This window comes from Sus scrofa, chromosome 1 (genome assembly GCF_000003025.6).
Source record: "Sus scrofa isolate TJ Tabasco breed Duroc chromosome 1, Sscrofa11.1, whole genome shotgun sequence".
Classification (NCBI taxonomy): Eukaryota; Metazoa; Chordata; class Mammalia; order Artiodactyla; family Suidae; genus Sus; species Sus scrofa.
In genome coordinates, this window is record NC_010443.5 from 50,823,833 (window position 1) to 50,841,867 (window position 18,035).

The following is an 18,035-nucleotide window of genomic DNA, read 5'->3' on the forward strand; positions in this document are numbered from 1 at the left end:
AAGCCTTGGAAATGAGGTAGGATTTGTGTGGTCACAAGCAGAACATTCTAGGCAAGGGAAATGGTGTATAGGAGAGCTTCAGGACTGGATACTTGGGCCGTATTTGAGGACAAGCAATGAGTGTGTCCTGATGGCTGATTTATCTGGTTGGCTCCCTGAGTGCATAAATTGGAGTAGTGCAAAATAAAGTTGATTTAAGAAAGATCAAGATTATAGATGGATTAAAGGTTTGGAGTTGGAGACTGAAATGATGAAAGAGTAGAATTCAGCATGGGTAAATTCCTTTCCTCCCAGCCTGGTTAATGGACTTAGGAATGAATGAATCCTCTCCCTCTTTCCCTGCCTCATCTCTATGTGGTTACCTGTGCCCTCTCAGTTAACATACCCAGATGTTCTGAGCTAGCCCCATTCTTCTTGACTCTGAAAGTTTTGAGACATTGACGATTTTTTTCTTTAAAACTTTGGCCTTCGCTGATTTTGCTCTGCATTTCATTTTCTCCCTAAGACTTAGTATTCTGCTTTTTGCTCTTTTTATTCTTCAGGCTGCAACTGTCACCTCGAAGAAGATGCTTATATATATCTCCAGATTGAACTTTAGTCTTATATTCCTAATGGCTTGCTGGACATTTTTATCTCAATGTGTCACTGTTATTTAAAGCACTCAACAGATTTCAGCAAAGCTTTCTGACTCTACAAGGACCTTTATGCTTTAAATCTCAGATTTAAGGCAGAATTACCTTGCAGGCATCTTGGTCTCTGCCTACTCCCTCAACACTGTCTCCTTGTCACTAAGTCTTGTCTGTTCTTCCTGGTGATTTTCACGTTTGTTCATTTCCATTCTACAGTTGGCACACTTACCAGTCTTTTAATGGGGAATGTTTGGATTCTTAGTGTATTCCAGATGTTCACTGATGATGGATATGAGTCAAAGTGCTAACATTAGTGAGGCCAAAAACTGTCCTCTGTTCTGTTACCAGAGCTTTGTTTTCATTTGATTGTGATTATGTACTTACTAATATTGAGTTGGTGCTACCTCATTTATGTTGTGTTTAGTGAAGTGGTATATGGATAACTTAAAATTACCCAATAATTGAATTCTAAATAGACCTGGATTTTTTTTCCTTAGCAGTTTTGCTTCTTAGCTTGTTAAAAGAAATTTTCACAGTTAAGCCACATACTCAGTAAGAATGATTAAAGCAACTCAGGAAGCATGCTGTATCCTTGAGTGGAAGATTGTCAAAAATAGTGTAGAATCAGAGGACATCACCATCATGGCAGCGTGAGACCTTCCCTTTACCCCGCCCCCCCAAATCACCACTTCCATCAACAACCAGTAAAACATCCGTAGCTCAACACAGGTTCCTCTTCTCAGCACACCAGGATGCGGGGATGGGGGAGGTTCCTTATATCTGTAGGTCTAAAGGTGGTTGGCCTAGAACACACAGAGGAGGCAGAACTGGTGCATATGATCCTGGACCACCAGCCAGAGGGACTGAGCCAGCAGCCCCACAGAACCCCGTAGCGCAGGGAAGGCAACACACACAACTCTAGCCACCTGACTGCAGCAGCGCCCATGCCACTGGGAGCTGAGTAGCAGTGGGGGGGGGCGGGGTCTGTGACCCTTTTCCTCCAGTCATGTGTGGCACCTGTGACCCTGGCGGCCTCACACAGCTGACAATCCCAGGTGCTGGAGAGGCACCCCCAGGGCCACCCCCTCCCTCCCTGAGAGCTCAACCTGGACAAGGTGGAACGAAGTAGAGGTACTGCCATCCTGGAGCCATAGGGGACACCTGGTGATAGCCAACAGCAGGAGCATCAGGGCATCTGCAACTCTGAAGGCATAAACGGTGTCATGGAGGGCACCAGGTGACTGCTCTCACTGAGGTGGTGGAGGGTGGACAGTGCACTCAAATGTTATCTGAGGAAAGAGAAACCTAAACCTGGTGATATAGTGCCACCTTCTGGAATACAAAAGAATAGCCTCAAATTACCAACCTATTGAATATTAGAATCAAGTTAAAAAACTTTAAAGAGGTAAGATGTTTACTACTTCAAATCCATTGGTAGAGGGACAGCTCATCAAGTGCCATGAAAAACCATGGAAACAAGGCATCACACACAAAAAATGACAAATCTCTAGATACCAAACGTAAAGTCATAGAATATTGCAATCTGATACAGAATTCAGAATAGCTGTCATGAAGAAATTCAATGAGCTACAAGTAAACCAGAAAGGCAGTTCATGGAGCTCAGGACAAAGTGAATAGAAGGAATACTTTACTAAAGAGAGTGAAGCTCTAAAAAAGGACCAAACAGAAATTCTGAAGCTGAAGAACTCAATAAGGGAGATGAGGAACAACTTAGAAGGCATTGGAAATAGAGCAAACCATGCAGAAGAGAGAATTAGTGAGCTGGAAGACAAACGTAGAAATGATACAGGTAGAAGAGGAAAGAAAAATAAGAGTTTAAAAAGTTAAGAAATTTAAAAAAAATTCTGCAAGAGCTATCCTCCTAGGAAAGGCAGTTTTAGGGTAGTAGCTCTCCCACACAGAGAAGAGAGGGAGCAGAGATTGCTTTATTTCGTTAAGAAATAATAGCTGAGAACTTCACAAACCTGGAGAAGAAACTGGATATACAAGCCCATGAAGCTAAGAGAACACCTAATTATCTCAATGCAAAAAGACCTTTCTAAGACATGTTACATTAAAACCACCGAAAGTCAGTGACAATGAAGTTTAAAGCAGCCCGGGGAAAAAAGGATGGTTACCTACCAAGAAATCTCATTTAGACTCTTAGCAGATTTCTCAGCAAAAACTACAGTCTGGGAGGGGGTGGAGTGACATTCTCAAAATACTGAAAGATAAAAACTGTCAACTAAGAATATTCAGCAGAGTTTCCCTTCAGATACTAAGGAGAGATAAAGGCTTTTCCAAACAAACAAAAGCTGAGGAAGTTCATCACTACTAGACCTGCCTCACAAGAAAGGTAGGAAGGCACTCTTCTACATGAAATGGAAAGGTGAAAGTACACAAAACTTTGAGTAAGATGGTAAACAGACAGAATCAGAAAATTGTGACTATCACAATAGATTGTTAAACAATTATAGCATAAAGTTTAAAAGGAAGAAAGCAGTAAAAATAACTATAGCTACTTCAATTTGATAACAAAGTCACAACACAAAAAGGGAAAATTTGAGACAACAAAAGCATAAGGGTGAGAAGAAAAGGATAGAATCCATACAGGCAAATGAAAGTAGATGCTATCAGCAGCAGAAGGACTATTTTTATCTATGAGATGTGTTGTACAAAGAATATAATCTGGAATCTTGCTGTTCTACATGCGGTCAGTGGAGGACAGCATGGGAATCATAGGTTTCTTGTTAGGATTGCAGAGTCTCAGGCTACCTGGATGGTCTAGGGCGACTTGAGTTAGAATCTGCATTTTCATCACATCCCTGGGGATGTGCATGCACGTTGGAGTTTGAGAGACACCAATCTGGAACTGACTGTGCAACTCTTTATTTTAGTTTTAGACTTAGCTGCTGGAATAACTAAACCCTCCAGCTGTTTATCTCTTGGTGTTTAATCTGTTTGTATTTGTCTATTTGTTTACCTTAAGATTTTTATGTAAACTTCAGAGGAGATTGTTGTGTTATAAATTGTGAAGAGTAGCAGGGGAAGGCAGCTTTAGCTGGAGTGGTTACAGAAGTCCTTGAGTAGACAGATTGTGCTCTGGACAGCAGGCCCCCATTCATTCTGAGCAGAGGGGGCAACTCAGTAAAGGCAGGAAGTCAGGAAAGGTTGTGTGTGAGTGGGAATGCCATGGTGAACTTGCCATGAGTTGTGGTGTAGGTCGAAGACGCGGCTTGGATCCCGAGTTGCTGTGGCTGTGGTGCAACCTAAGCCACGGCTGCAGCAACGCCAGATCCTTAACCCACTGAGCAAGGCCAGGTTTCGAACCTGCACCCTCATGGTTCCTTGTCGGATTCGTTAACCATTGCACCATGACAGGAACTCCTGACAGAGTTATATTTAACCCTTTGTGTAGATGCACTCATATCTTTTTTCCTTCTAAACATAAATACTCATTGAGGTTAAATTAATGAATTGTGACCTGCTGCTTAAAATACTGCTGTAGAGTGTGTTGTGTATGTTTGAGTGTATGTGTGTACATAGATACATGTGTACGTGAATATAAATTGATAAACATATATATGAGCACATGTGTGTGTGTGAATAAATTGTCTGGTGGAAGGATTCATTTGAACAGATTTCACCGAATTATTTTTTTCAACTAAAAAATTTTAAAATTAAAGTATAGAGATTTGCAGTGTTGTGCAAATCTCTCCTGTACAGCAAAGTGACCCAGTCATACATCTATAAACATTCTTTTTCTTGTATTATCTTCCTTTATGGTCTACCCCAAGAATTTGGATATAGTTCCTTGTGCTGTACAGTAGGACCTCATTGCTTATCCATTCTAAATGTTAACAGTTTGCATCTACCAACTATAAGCTCCCAGTCCAAACCATTCTTTCCTTCTTAGCAACCACAAGTCTATTCTCTGTATCTGTGAGTCACACTGTTTTTTAAATGTTATACCTGTTTATACTTGGGTTGGCCTCCTGAATCTGAGAGCTTAACTTTTATCATTGTGTCCTTGGTCTTTTAAACCATTTGCTTCACACAGATTTGGAAAGTACTTATTGAATAGTTTGGCAAATGAAAATGAAGATTTTCATACTGATAATTGAATGGCTACCGTGCTGAGAAACTGCTCTCTCTCTCTTTTTTTTTTTTCCAGGGCCACACCCACAACATATGAAGGTTCTCTGGCTAGGGGTTGAATTAGAGCTGCAGCTGCTGGCCTGCACAACAGCAACAACAGATGCAAGCCGAGTCTGTAACCTACACTGCAGCCCGTGGAAACGCCTGATCCTTAACGCACTGAGCAGGGCCAGGGATCAAACCTGCATCCTCATGGATACAAGTCATGTTTGTTACCACTGAGCCACAATGGGAACTCCAGCAACAGCTTTTTTTTTTTTTTTTTTTTTTTTTTTGCTTCGTAGGGCCAAACCCATGGCATAGAAGTTTCCCCCTTAGGGGTTGAATTGGAGCTGTAGCTGCCTGCCTGCACCACAGCCACAGCAATAATGCATGATCTGAGCTGTGTCCGCGACCCACACCACAGCTCACACCAACACCAGATACTTAGCCCACTGAGCAAGGCCAGGGATCAAACCCGCATTCTCATGGATAGTAGTTGAATTTGTTTCTGATGTACCACAATGGCTAATCCCAGCAGCAGCTATTACGGCAATTTTAGGTAAATTTAGGTGGCTAATTTTATAGAGTGGTCAGCCCATTTGTAATTTCGGTTAGGGTTTTAAAAGTCTTATTTTGGGGGGTTCTTAACTCCATTGTTCAGTTATGATAATTATGTTCCAAAGAAAAATACATTGAAAATACGACATTTTTATTTCAATTGGTAAAAAGGGTTGGAGCTAAGGTTTCCCATAAGTGATAACAAAATTTGTCTTTTCTTTGTAGGAATCAATAAAATGGTTTCTATAACCTTAATAAGGCCTAGACATCATCTAAAATTTAAATATATCTAGCTTTTGCTCTATAGCTATATAGCCATTTTTTCTATTATTGCCATAATTATTCTTGTACAGTGCTTTTATATGTTTAATGCATATAAAATGCTTAATCCCTTTAACATCTTTTGTTATTATAAAACTGCACCAATATAGTGGATACCACAGCTCTTTACCTGCATGGACAGTTGCCATTCCATTACACACATGATGCTTGCTGATTAGTTCACTCATAGTGTTTGCATCAGGCAAACTGTGCTATAGAGTCTTCATTGGTATTTGGCTGAGAGTCTAGCAGATACTCTAAGAGGAATCATTCTATTTTACCAACAAAAATGAAGCCACACTTGGAGGGTGTTGAAAATCTGTTTTTTTCATCATTCTTGGAACCCACTGCCCTTCTGGGAGTTACTTTTGAGGAAAGTTAAGATATGGTTGTTTTATAGATCAATGTAGGAACTTCTCTAGAGAAAGAAAAGTACTGTATTTCGATTTTCAAAATTTCTTAACGCAACAGTAACTTGCACTAGAGTAGTTCTTTAAAGCTTTGAAAACATTTTCCATGCATGTCTCACCTATGTATTGGGGGCAGCCATTATAAAACAGGTGAGACCAACAGGTGACACCTTGTTGCTCAGTTTGTCATTAGTCCAGTGTAATTTTTACAGCTCAAAAGTAGCAGAATTGGCAGTAACTTTTGACCTCTTTTGGCCTTTAACTCATTTGACACTACCAACAGTCAAACTTATTTAAATAGTGCATGTTCCAGATGTTTGTCAGTTTAGAGGTGTTATTTCTCAAATTTAAAAGCAAGATGCTTCGGCATAAATTGTATATGCATAACCTACTTCCTAAGGAATTTGGGGGGTATATTTAGTTTTATTACATTGTATTTATTGGCCTCAATGTTATTTTGCAGATTAACTTGCGCCGTTAGATAAAAAAGTATGTACTTAAACAGAAGCCTAATTTTTTTTAAAAAAGCATGTTTTTTATCTCTTACTATACATATTTTTTCATAATCAAGTGATTTATAGAAACCTGTTATATATAAGCTTCTGAAGATTTGAAATAATTTCCAGATACTGTTTTTATTTTCTATTTTACAAGTAATATCTGAAGGTAATCATAAGAATATTTAAAATTATCAGGAAATAATATATCTTCATTACTTCAAAGGTAGTAAAGAATAATGTAGCCAAGACTTGTATTCTTACATACTTAGGTGAGTTTCTCTACAGTATTTTTTAGAATTTTTTGAGCATGAACTAACATTTTATAGCATACCTTGGTTCATTATCTCAGGGTTGTATCTGAGATTTATTTGTATTAATATAAGACTTCTTGAGGCAGTCCTTGTCATTTTTCATTCTACAGTTAGTGTTAATTGATTAAAAAAATTTTTCCTGGAGTTTCTGCTGTGGCTCAACAGGATAAGCAGCATCTCTGCAGTGCCAGGACACAGGTTTGATCCCTGGCTCAGCACAGTGGGTTAAAGGGTCCAGCAGTGTAAGTTGCAACCGTGGCTTGGATCTGATCCCTGGCTGGGGAATTCCATGTGCTGTGGAGTGGCCAAAAATGAGGGGGAAAAAAAATCCCCATATGTTGACTGCAAAATGGAGGTTATTGTAGTCTTTCATATCTTTCTGTCCATTTTTTTTGTTTAGGTTGGTTGTCTGTTTCTTATTAATTTATATGTTTAAAAAAATCTCTTTGGGGAGTTCCCATCCTGGCACAGTGGTTAACGAATCAGACTAGGAACGATGAGGTTGTGGGTTCAATCCCTGGCATGCTCAGTGGGTTAAGGATCTGGCGTTGCCATGAACTGTGGTGTAGGTCGCAGACATGGCTTGGGTCCTGTGTTGCTGTGGCTCTGGCGTAGGCTGGTGGCTACAGCTGCAATTAGACCCCTAGTCTGGGAACCTCCATATGCCACTGGTGCGGCCCTAAAAGGACAAAAAAAGACAACAACAACAAAAAATCTCTTTGGGACTTCCCATCATGGCTCAGCGGTAACAAACCTGACTAGTATCCATGAGGATGAAGTTTCGATCCCTGGTCTTGCTCAGTGTTAAGGATCCGGTGCTGCCATGAACTGTGGTATAGTTTGAAGATGTGGCTTGGATCCCTTATTGCTATGGCTGTGGTGTAGGCCTGCATATACAGCTCCGATTGGACCCTAGCCTGGGAACTTCCATGTGCCACAAGTGTGGCCCTAAAAAAGCAAACTCCTTGATTTTTACTTGTTGGTTATCTTTTAAGCAGTACCTTACAAATTTAATAAAGAGTTTACTTTTTACTTTGGGATATTACTACTCTTGGTTCAAATATGTTGAGTGAAAAAAAACTGTTCACATAAATTAGTTTTAAATTCTTAGATTTGGAGGGAAGTTCCTTGGAAAGCTAGTTGGTAAACCACTTAAGGTTCTTGAAGGTTGATTTTATAACCTTTTAGCACAGCCAGGACACATGTCTTCCTAGCAAGCTACTGCTGTGCTCTTTGAAAATTTGAGCACGTAGGTTCTATAACCCTCCATTACAATTATATAAAGAACCAGAATGCTTATTATATGCTATTACGGTATTTGTTTGAGTTTTTAATATTAGCTTTTCTTTGTTCCTTCTCCATAATTAGGTCCTCGATGGGCTTCCTGGAATATTGGTGTGTTTATTTGCATCCGATGTGCTGGCATCCATAGGAATCTTGGGGTTCATATATCCAGGGTCAAGTCAGTCAACCTAGACCAATGGACACCAGAACAGATTCAGGTAAACATTTCCCTGCCGAGAGATTATTAAAAATATTTAAAATAAAGTCTTTAATCCTTCTGGAGTTCCGGTTGTGGCTCAGTGAGTTATGAACCTGACTAGTATCCTTGAGGACGTGGGTTTGATCCATGGCCTCATGCAATGGGTTAAGGATCTGGCATTGCTGTGAGCTGTGGTGTAGGTTGCAGATGTGGCTCAGATCCCAAGTTGCTGTGACTGTGGGGTATGTAGGCTGGCAGCTGCAGCTCTCATTCTACCCCTAGCCTGGGAATTTCCATTAAAAACCCCCCACAAAACTTTAATCCTTCTTACATCTAAGGATTAACATGGAAAAGTAGTATATTGAGGAGTTCCCCTCGTGGCTCAGCGGAAATGGATCTGACTAGCATCCATGAGGATGCAGGTTCAATTCCTGGCCTTGCTCAGTGGGTTAAGGATCCGGCACTTCCATGAGCTGTGGTGTAAGTCACAGACGTGGCTTGGATCCCATGTTGCTGTGGCTGTGGTGTAGGCCAGCAGCTGCAGCTCTGATTCGACTCTGATGAACCTCCATATGCTTTGGGCTCAGCCCTAAAAAGACAAAAAAGTAGTATATTGAAATGTGGCACATGCTGCATATAAAATTAGAGTATTATTGGAGTTGTCAGTTCTCATGTTTATTTCATCTTGGTTCTATAGTAAAGTCAGTTTTTAACCTTTTTTAAATTTAAAATATTGATTTTAAAATATTTAAAAAAATAAATTCCTTTTCCTTGTGCTGATGAAATTTGCGAGTATAATCCAGTCTATTTTGCCTTCCTGTCAGTAGAGGGAGCCTGGGTAAAGACTAAGAATAAACACCCTTCCCTTCTGTACAGGGGTGTTCTTGATTCTTAGGGTGTAAGATTTGGAAGCAAATGTTCCAAATCATGCCTGATTTGGTCTTGTTTCTAGTGGCTTAGCTTTTTAGAAATAAATTTGTAATTTTAAGGGCTTGCCGTTTTCCCATTGTGACAGCCTTATATTCTTAGCATCATACTTTCCAATCCTTAAGGTTAAATTGTTAATGTAAAAATGATTATTTCTACTGGTTTTACTTTGCAGTAAACTTTTTGCTGGCTAGAGTATAAAAGGAAGTATGAAACTTTATGTATTTTGGAGATCCTTTGAGAAAACTTATTTGTTCCATCAAGGAACCAGAGCTTTTTGAACATTTCATATAAGGCAGTGTTTTTAACATCTCTGTAGTAACTGGTGGCAGATTTCATGACATTTTTTTCTTTCTTTTTTTTTTTTTTTTTTTTTGGTTTGTTTTTTTAAGAGCAGACAACTTTTTTTTTTTTTTGGATACCTATTTTTACATCATCTTGTCTGAGGAGTACAGAAATAACTGTAATTATCACGGGCTGTGAAATGCTTTGAGGTTTACAGAAAAAGAGCAAACTGGAATGTGGCGACATATTCCAACTTTAGGTAGCATACTCTTGTCCTTTCATCACTAAGGAAAGGCAGGGTTTTTTTGGGGGGATCACATTTATGTATGTATTTTTTAATTACTCAATGAATTTTATTACATTGATCATCACAACCCGATTTTACAGCATTTCCATCCCAAACCCCCAGCCATCCCCCCCCCCCCAATCTGTCTCATTTGGAAACCATAAGTTTTTCAAAGTTTGTGAGTCAGTATCTGTTCTGCAAAAAAGTTCACTGTGTCCTTTTTTTAGATTCCACATGTAAGTGGTAGTATTTGATGTTGGTGTCTCACCATCTGACTGACTTCACTTCTCATTGTAATTTCTGGGTCCATACATGTTGCTGCAAATGCCATTGTTTCTTTCCATTAGCTGAGTAAAATTCCATTGTGTGTATGTACCACATATTGATCCAGTCCTCTGTTGATGGACATTTAGGTTGTGTCCATGTTTTGGCTATTGTATATAGTGCTGCCATGAACATTGGAGTACATGTGTCTTTGCGAGTCATGGTTTTCTCTGGCTAGATGCCCAGGAGTGGGATTGCTGGATCAAATGGTAGTTCTATGTTGAGTTTTCTGAGTTTTCTCCATACTGCTTTCCACAGTGGTTGCACCAATTTACATTCCCACCAACAGTGTAAGAGGGCTCCCTTTTCTCCACACCCTCTCCAGCACTTATTGTTTGTAGACTTTCAGATGATGGCCATTCTGGCTGGTTTAAAGTGGTACCTCATAGTGGTTTTGATGTGCATTTCTCTAATAATGAGTGATGTTGAACATCTTTTCATGTGTTTTTTGGCCATCTGTATGTCTTCTTTGGAGAACTGTCTGTTTCGATCTTCTGCCCATTTTTGGATGGGGTTGTTTGTTTTTTTTGGTATGGAGCTGCAGAAGTTGTTTATAAATTTTGGAGATTAATCTCTTGTCCATTGATTCATTTGCAAAGATTTTCTCCCATTCTGTGGCTTGTCTTTTTGTTTTGTTTAGGTTTCCTTTGCTGTGCAGAAACTTCGAAGTTTGATTAGGTTCCATTTGTTTATTTTTGTTTTTGTGGTCAGTACTCTGAGAGGTGGATCGGAGATGTTGTTGTCATTTATGTCAGAGAGTGTTTGGCCTGTTTTCTCCTAAGAGTTTTTTTTTTTTTTTTTTTTTTTTTGTCTTTTTGCCATTTCTAGGGCCGCTCCCGAGGCATATGGAGGTTCCCAGGCTAGGGGTCGAATGGGAGCTGTAGCCTCTGGCCTACACCAGAGCCACAGCAACGCGGGATCCGAGCTGCATCTGCAACCTACACCACAGCTCACGGCAACACCGGATCCTTAACCCACTGAGCAAGGCCAGGGATGGAACCCGCAACCCCATGCTTCCTAGTTGGATACTTTAACCACTGAGCCACGATGGGAACTCCTCCTCAAAGAGATTTATAGTGTCTGGTCTTATATCTAGGTCTTTAATCCATTTTGAGGTTATTTTTGTGTATGGTGTTAGGGAGTGTTCTAATTTCATTCTTTTCCATGTGGCTGTCCACTTTTCCCAGCACCACTTATTGAACAAGCTGTCCTTTCTCCATTGTATATTCTTGCCTCCTTTGTCATAGATGAGTTGGCCGTAGGTGTGTGGGTTGAATTCTGGGCTTTCTATCCTGTCCACTGATCTATATTTCTATCTTTGTGCCAGTACCATATGGTTTTGATGACTGTTGCTTTGTTGTATAGTCTAAAGTCCGGGAGCCTGATTCCTCCAGCTCCATTTTTCTTTTCCAGGATGTCTTTGGTTATTCTGGGTCTTTTGTGCTTCCAAACAAACTTTAAAATATGAGTTTCCTTTTTCAATGACTCTCTTACACAGGTGTTGGTTCTTCATTGCCTGACTCTATTATGTGTCGCTTTCTCTTAGATCTTTGTCATTTCTTTTCTTTTCATTAATGTTTTTTTCTTCTTTTACGTCTCCAGTTTTTTTAGACCACTATTTGCTGTGTTTATTTGTTCTCATCTTCTATTTAACTTCATCTTCATTTCTGAAATATTTTTCTTTTATTTCTAATTCTTTCCTGAGTTTTCATTTTAATTCTGCATATGTCTGATTTCTGATATAGTTATTTTTCATAACATTGCATGTCCTTGAACTCTTTTTTTTTTTTTTTTGTCTTTTGTCTTTTTAGGGCCACACCCATGGCATATGGAGGTTCCCAGGCTAGGGGTCTAATCAAAGCTGAAGCCACCAGCCTACACCACAGCCACAGCAATGCCAGATCTAAGCCGTGTCTGCGACATACACCACAGCTCATGGCAACGCTGGATCCTTAATCCACTGAGCAAGGCCAGGGATCAAACCTGCAACTTCACGGTTCCTAGTCGGATTTGTTTCTGCCATGCCATGACGGGAACTCCTCCTTGAACTCATTTTACATATTCTTTCATATCTTGTGTATACAGCTTTGCTTTTAGCTTGTCCTAAATTAGTAGGTTATGGTTTTGATCTGTTTTCTGGACATATTTGTATGGCTTCAGTGTTACAGACATTGCTCTACTTCTTATTCTCTTCTTCTGATAACTTTGTGTGAGATTTGACTTTGTTTTCTGTTGGTTATTTTTGTGTGGCATTGGTTTTTCATTACCTTTAAAAGGAATTGATATTCAAGATAGCTTTTCTAATTTTGCAGACCTCTAATCTTCAGTTATTTTCACATAATGTTTAAAAAAAATTAAGGCCACTTGTTTCCTGAGATTTTCTTGCTCTGTTCTCTTCTCCTTCTTTGATCCTGGACCTTCTCTTCCTTTATCTCTATTATCCTCTGCTGCTCCATTTTGAATCATTTCCCAGGAGTTTCTACTCACCCTGGGGCCCTATGTTGGAAGGGAGGTGTGGTGGTTCCTTATGGCAGCTTGCTTCCTCTCCACTCCCAGCTTGTACTTACTTGCTGTTGGATTGGATAAAAATCCCTTTCAGCTTCATGTGCTTCAGTTTCCAGTTTGTATGTCATAGTGTTGGTGTTCTCAGATCCACCTGAGCCCTCATTAGCTGCAGGCATCATGCGGTCTTCAAAAACTGTCACTGCTGTTATAGAATTCCCACAAGTGATATTTAATAAAATAAAATACCCATTAAAAAAGCCGATTTGCAGCATTCCATGATTTAACCCCATTTGACCTGTATGTGTTAGAACATTGTTTAACCTCTCAAAGTTTTGCCCCTTAGATAAATTTCCATAGTGCTTTGTAGACCCAGACATGTAATAAGCTCTCAGTGCATATAATTCTTGGTACACATTTATTCAAGAAACCCAGGTCAGGTCGTACAACTTTTTTCTTATTTTGTGGGAGAACTGCTCATTATAATTCCATCAAACTGATGGAATTTCTCAAATTGTGGCTTCACGTACATAGTTAACTTTTTAAGTTGACTGAGATTTAACTTATGCCAACTCCTTGCCAGCATCATTAAATGTGTCCTTAAAGAGGCAGAGCCAGGTGCTACCACAATGTTGGGTTTATGTATTACCTACACATGCAGAGTGAAGTGGAGAAAGAAATGTGGTACTATCTGTCACAAAATTCAATCTGTGAAGTTTAATAGGTTTGCATTTAAACAATCCATTGGGGGAAAAGGTCATGTTTATTTTGAATTTGAATATTCAAGATTGTGTGCTTCTTTTGCTTTTATTGTTTTTAAGTTTAAACTTTTAAAAATATCAGTAATAGTTTTTAGAATTCTCTTTTCGTAGTGACTGGCTATAATTCTTGGGTCAATACAGTGAACAAGATGGTGAGCTGTTACTTAGTGGAAGTCACTTATTTAATGCTCTTAATTCCATACTGCCCAATCTAGGTGGGACCAAGAGAGTATAACTAAAGGAATCACAAACTATTTAAAGATAAGGGCTTATATCCTGTATAGAGTGCTATATATTAGGTAGGAAATGATCAGGTGGCAGTGAATGGATCATCTGGAAACACAGTTATTGATTTCATTGCACATAGCATTTTAGAGGTATGATTGATTCTCTTCCTGCTTTGTGTGAATATGAAATGAGAGAGGATAGCGGATTGATTGAAGGCTCCCCCTGGAACTCTAGACCTGGGCTCTGGTTTAAGCTGGGTTAGCTAAATGACGGGCCATTTTGAGCTACTTGGTAGTAGCGCCTTAAAAAAAAAAAAATTTACCAGTATATAATGATATGGTAAGTTCTAAAGATATTTTTAAATGTCTCATTACTCTTTTGATAGCATCCTTTATTTATTAATTTCTAAAAATACACTACAATGTGCAGAGGCCTTTCTAGGCAGAAAGATAGAGAAAAAAGTATGTTGTATTTGAGAAAGTAAAGTAGTTATTGGGTGTAGTCGTGTATCTTAGAAGGTAAGGTGAAATTTGCAGGCAGGTGCTGGTGAGGCCTTGATCCTCTGCGTGGTAGGGCTGGGGATAGGACTCTTAACGTGTTCTGAGTTGAAGAATTGAAATCGAATGTTATGTTTCTGTAAGAACATAGATCCCATGGGCTTGGTCCTGCAGTGGCCAGTGCAATGGGTCTTGTAGTGATGGTGAGGTTGATTAACAGGGAAAGCCTACAAAATGTACTGAAGTTAGAATCACTAAGACTTCTGACAGAAGAGGCAAGAGTCCAGATGACCCCTGAGCTGGGCCTTAAGTACCTTGTTTGAAAGTAGTGGTTTATTTCTGGACTTCAAATGCTATGAATTTCCTAGTAAGTAGAGATGACAAAAGACTGTAATGTGAAACTTTTCCAGTTTTGTCATAACAGTGTTTAATTTTATTGCTTAAAAAAAGAATTCATTCTCTTGTTACAGCATCTGGGAAATGCTACAACATATAAATCAAGATGTGAAAATATTTAGAAATTGTGAAAAATAAGAAAAGTGGTACCTTTAATTCCGCATTATCATGTAAAATTTTTAATTTTTAAATATGTGTGGTTTACTTACTTTGCTCTTAAAAACAACAGTTAAAACAGAAAACAACTCCCCTAAAACACAGTTTCATGAAAACTGAAGGAATGGACTCTGTATTAAGTATTTCCAAAGAGTTCCTGAGACCAAAAATGGTGGCCCTTCTTTTCCAGCAGCTGGAACCCAAAAGATCTTGAAACCAGTCCTGAAAAGCTTGCTCCTATATGCAAGAAATCCTGCTGGCTTTTGAGAGGAAGATAGAGAACTATTCTGGAAAATTTCAAGTGGTAGTAGAGGTGAGTCACTGATGTGAAGAATTTATGCAGGGACTACAAATATTCATTTTCTCTTTTTAATTAAGAGCCTTTTTTTTTTTTTTTAAATAAAAACATATGTTCAGCTAAGGCAGTTTGAAGCTTTAGTCTTTGTGTCCTAAAACTTTTAATGAATAGAAAATAGTAGAGCAAGTAGTGTTCCCTCTCCCACACAAAACCAAATACACTGAAATTTTTTTTTTTTTTTTTTTTTTTTTTTTGCTATTTCTTTGGGCCGCTCCTGCGGCATATGGAGGTTCCTAGGCTAGGGGTCTAATCGGAGCTGAGGGGTCTAATCGGAGCTGTAGCTGCCAGCCTACGCCAGAGCCACAGCAACGCGGGATCCGAGCCGCGTCTGCAACCTACACCACAGCTCACGGCAACACCGGATCCTTAACCCACTGAGCAAGGCCAGGGATGGAACCCGCAACCCCATGGTTCCTAGTCAGATTTGTTAACCACTGAGCCACGACGGGAACTCCCAAATACACTGAAATGTTAAGAAGCAAAAACAAATACATTGAAATTTCAATGACGTAGTCTTTAGCAACAGTACTGTTTTTTTTTTTTTTTTTTTATGAAGATGATTCAAGGAAAAGCCAAGGTAAATAAATGTCATATTTATATTTTGAGTATAAGATATTCTTGGGTGGGATTTTAAAAAATGTATTAATTTTATTTGATTCATAACCTCTTTGATCATCAGCAGACCGTATTCTCTCAGTAGGGGTAGAGGGCACTGGTGAGAGGAGGCCTCCTTGCTCTGATTCGTATGCTGCTTGTGTACCCTGGCTATACTTCCTCTGGATAGTTATTTCATGTAGGAACAATGCAGCATTAATATAGCCCCCTCTATTTTATTGTATTAGGAATGGGAAATATCTGGACGTAGTGCAAATGTCAGGGGGTACACAGGGTATAAAATGAGTGGTCTCCCTCCCATTTTTGTCCCTCAGTCATCCAGTTTCCCTCTGTAAGAGCAACCATATTTTTCAGTTCTTATATATTCTTCCTGAAGTATTTTAGGCATATATACAAATGTAAAGGTGGTGTACATTTTTAGCAGTTTTCATACCCTTATGCAATATTCTGAGTTTACTTTCCCCCCATCCATTTCTCAGAAAATGGGTAGAAGTGTTTTAACTTCACATAGTTTTTTACCTTTTTTCCTCTAGTTGTAATATAGGTGTGTAACATTCTTCCATTACAAATCAGTGTGTGAGATTCTATTGATTATTTCAGTGTTTTACATTTTTACTGTCGCAAATTTAGATCTAATTGTCACATTGTGACCTAATCATTTGCAACAAAGCAATTAGTAATCTCGTTCATTTATTTTGTAGTAGTTATTCTTTTTTCCACTTTTTCCATTTTTAAAAATAGTCACTAAACCCTGAAGAGCAAGTCAGAACACACAAACATTTATGAAAACTATGCAGATAGTTTCCTGAAATAATAAATTAGTGTGGATTTAAGTTTGATAATAACTGGTTGTTCCCCAGGTACTTCTTAGTATCTGAGGGAGAATGCAGGAAGCACTACAGGGACAGATGGGGGGAAGGCCCTGAGAAAAAGGGGAGGATGCCCAAGGGTGAAGGAGAGTGGAGGGCGAGGGCTCCCTTTCCCTTAAACACAGGCCCAGACTCTGGACTGGCGGCCGGGTTTGGCTTTAGTTGGGCTAGAACAAATAGAAGGCATATCTTGAAGTAGTTGTGTCATTTAGCTGGATTCCCCAAAGAGTGCTGCTTTCCAGGATTTTGGAAGATTAAAGAAAAGAAAAAAATGGACATATTTTATTCTCAGGAGAATGAGTCATTAACTTGGAACTTCAGGTGGCCTGTAATTTATCTTGCCTTTTATTGTTATTTCCTGATGGTGACAGTGACTTGGGTACACTTTGTTTCTATTTGTTTTTATTGCCTTTTATCTTTAAATTTATTTCACGACCCCTTTTTCAGTAAAATTGTTTTTGTGTACTGCTTAATTACTATATTTTTTCACTGGAGATGCATCATTGACATGAAACAGTGATTTTAAAAAAAGCATGTATATAGTAGTGTTACATTAAAATAAAATTTCCTATTACATTTGCTTACTTATTGATTTTGCCTTTTAAAAAATCTATTCCCACATTTTAAAATTATTTTTTTAGTTTTTTTTGGCATGTTTTTTAAATTACACAAATCCAATAAACCAGTGCCAATTAAAACTTTAAATTGACAGCCTCTGTTCTCTTCAGTCTCTGTAAAACATAAGAAATTTAGGAGTCTTGGAGCTTCCATTGTGGTTCAGTAGATTATCAACCCAGCTAATATCTATGAGGATGCACGTTTGATCCCTGTCCTCTCTCATTGCGTTAAGGATCCAGCATTGCCATGAACTGTGGTGTAAGTCTAGGTTGCAGATGCTGCTTGGATTTGGTGTTGCTGTGGCTGTGACAACTGCAGCTCCATTTAGCTGTTAGCCTAGGGACCTCTATATGCTGCAGGTGTAGCCCTAAAAAGCAAAAATAAATAAAAATAGAACTCTTTTAGAATATAAGTTTTAGTTTTTTTAGTGCAAAATCTAAGACTGAGTGATATGTTGTCTATTTAGAAAGTTTCAGAAATAGAAATGCTTCATCTATGTTTGAGTGTAATGACAGTGTGTTAGCCTATAGATGCTTGCCAGCATTTTGATTCCAGTAATATTTTTAAAAATTAAATCTCAAATGATGTGCAAGGCTTTGGGTAGTTGTTTTTATATGTACTGGATTGTGTGGAGAAACTAAAAATACAGGTTATGGGTTGATGAGGACAAATACTTTTAATAGTAGGTTTTGAAATTCTTTTTTTTGATATTGATTTTTGTTTTTTCCATTATAGCTGGTTTAGTGTTCTGTCAATTTTCTGCTGTACAGCAAGGTGACCCATTCACACATACATGTATACATTCTTTTTTCTCACATTATCATGCTCCATCATAAGTGATTAGATATAGTTCCCAGTGCT

The 18,035-nt window shown here is 38.7% G+C and overlaps 1 protein-coding gene across 7 annotated transcripts in view; it reads left to right on the plus strand.

The window, feature by feature from the left end:
• The window catches only part of SMAP1 (small ArfGAP 1), a 220,621-nt gene that overhangs the window by 102,260 nt on the left and 100,326 nt on the right, over positions 1-18,035 (plus strand). For 4 of the 7 annotated variants that reach the window (XM_021089443.1, XM_021089451.1, XM_021089462.1 and 1 more), the window contains one exon: positions 8,238-8,371. The exons of 1 other annotated variant lie outside the window; for it this stretch is intronic. In XM_021089443.1, the coding sequence (XP_020945102.1) occupies positions 8,238-8,371 (134 nt within the window). Of the gene's footprint in view, positions 1-8,237; positions 8,372-14,904; positions 15,028-18,035 lie in introns of all 7 variants that reach the window. 2 more of the 7 variants (XM_021089472.1, XM_005659254.3) reach the window with 2 other exon arrangements.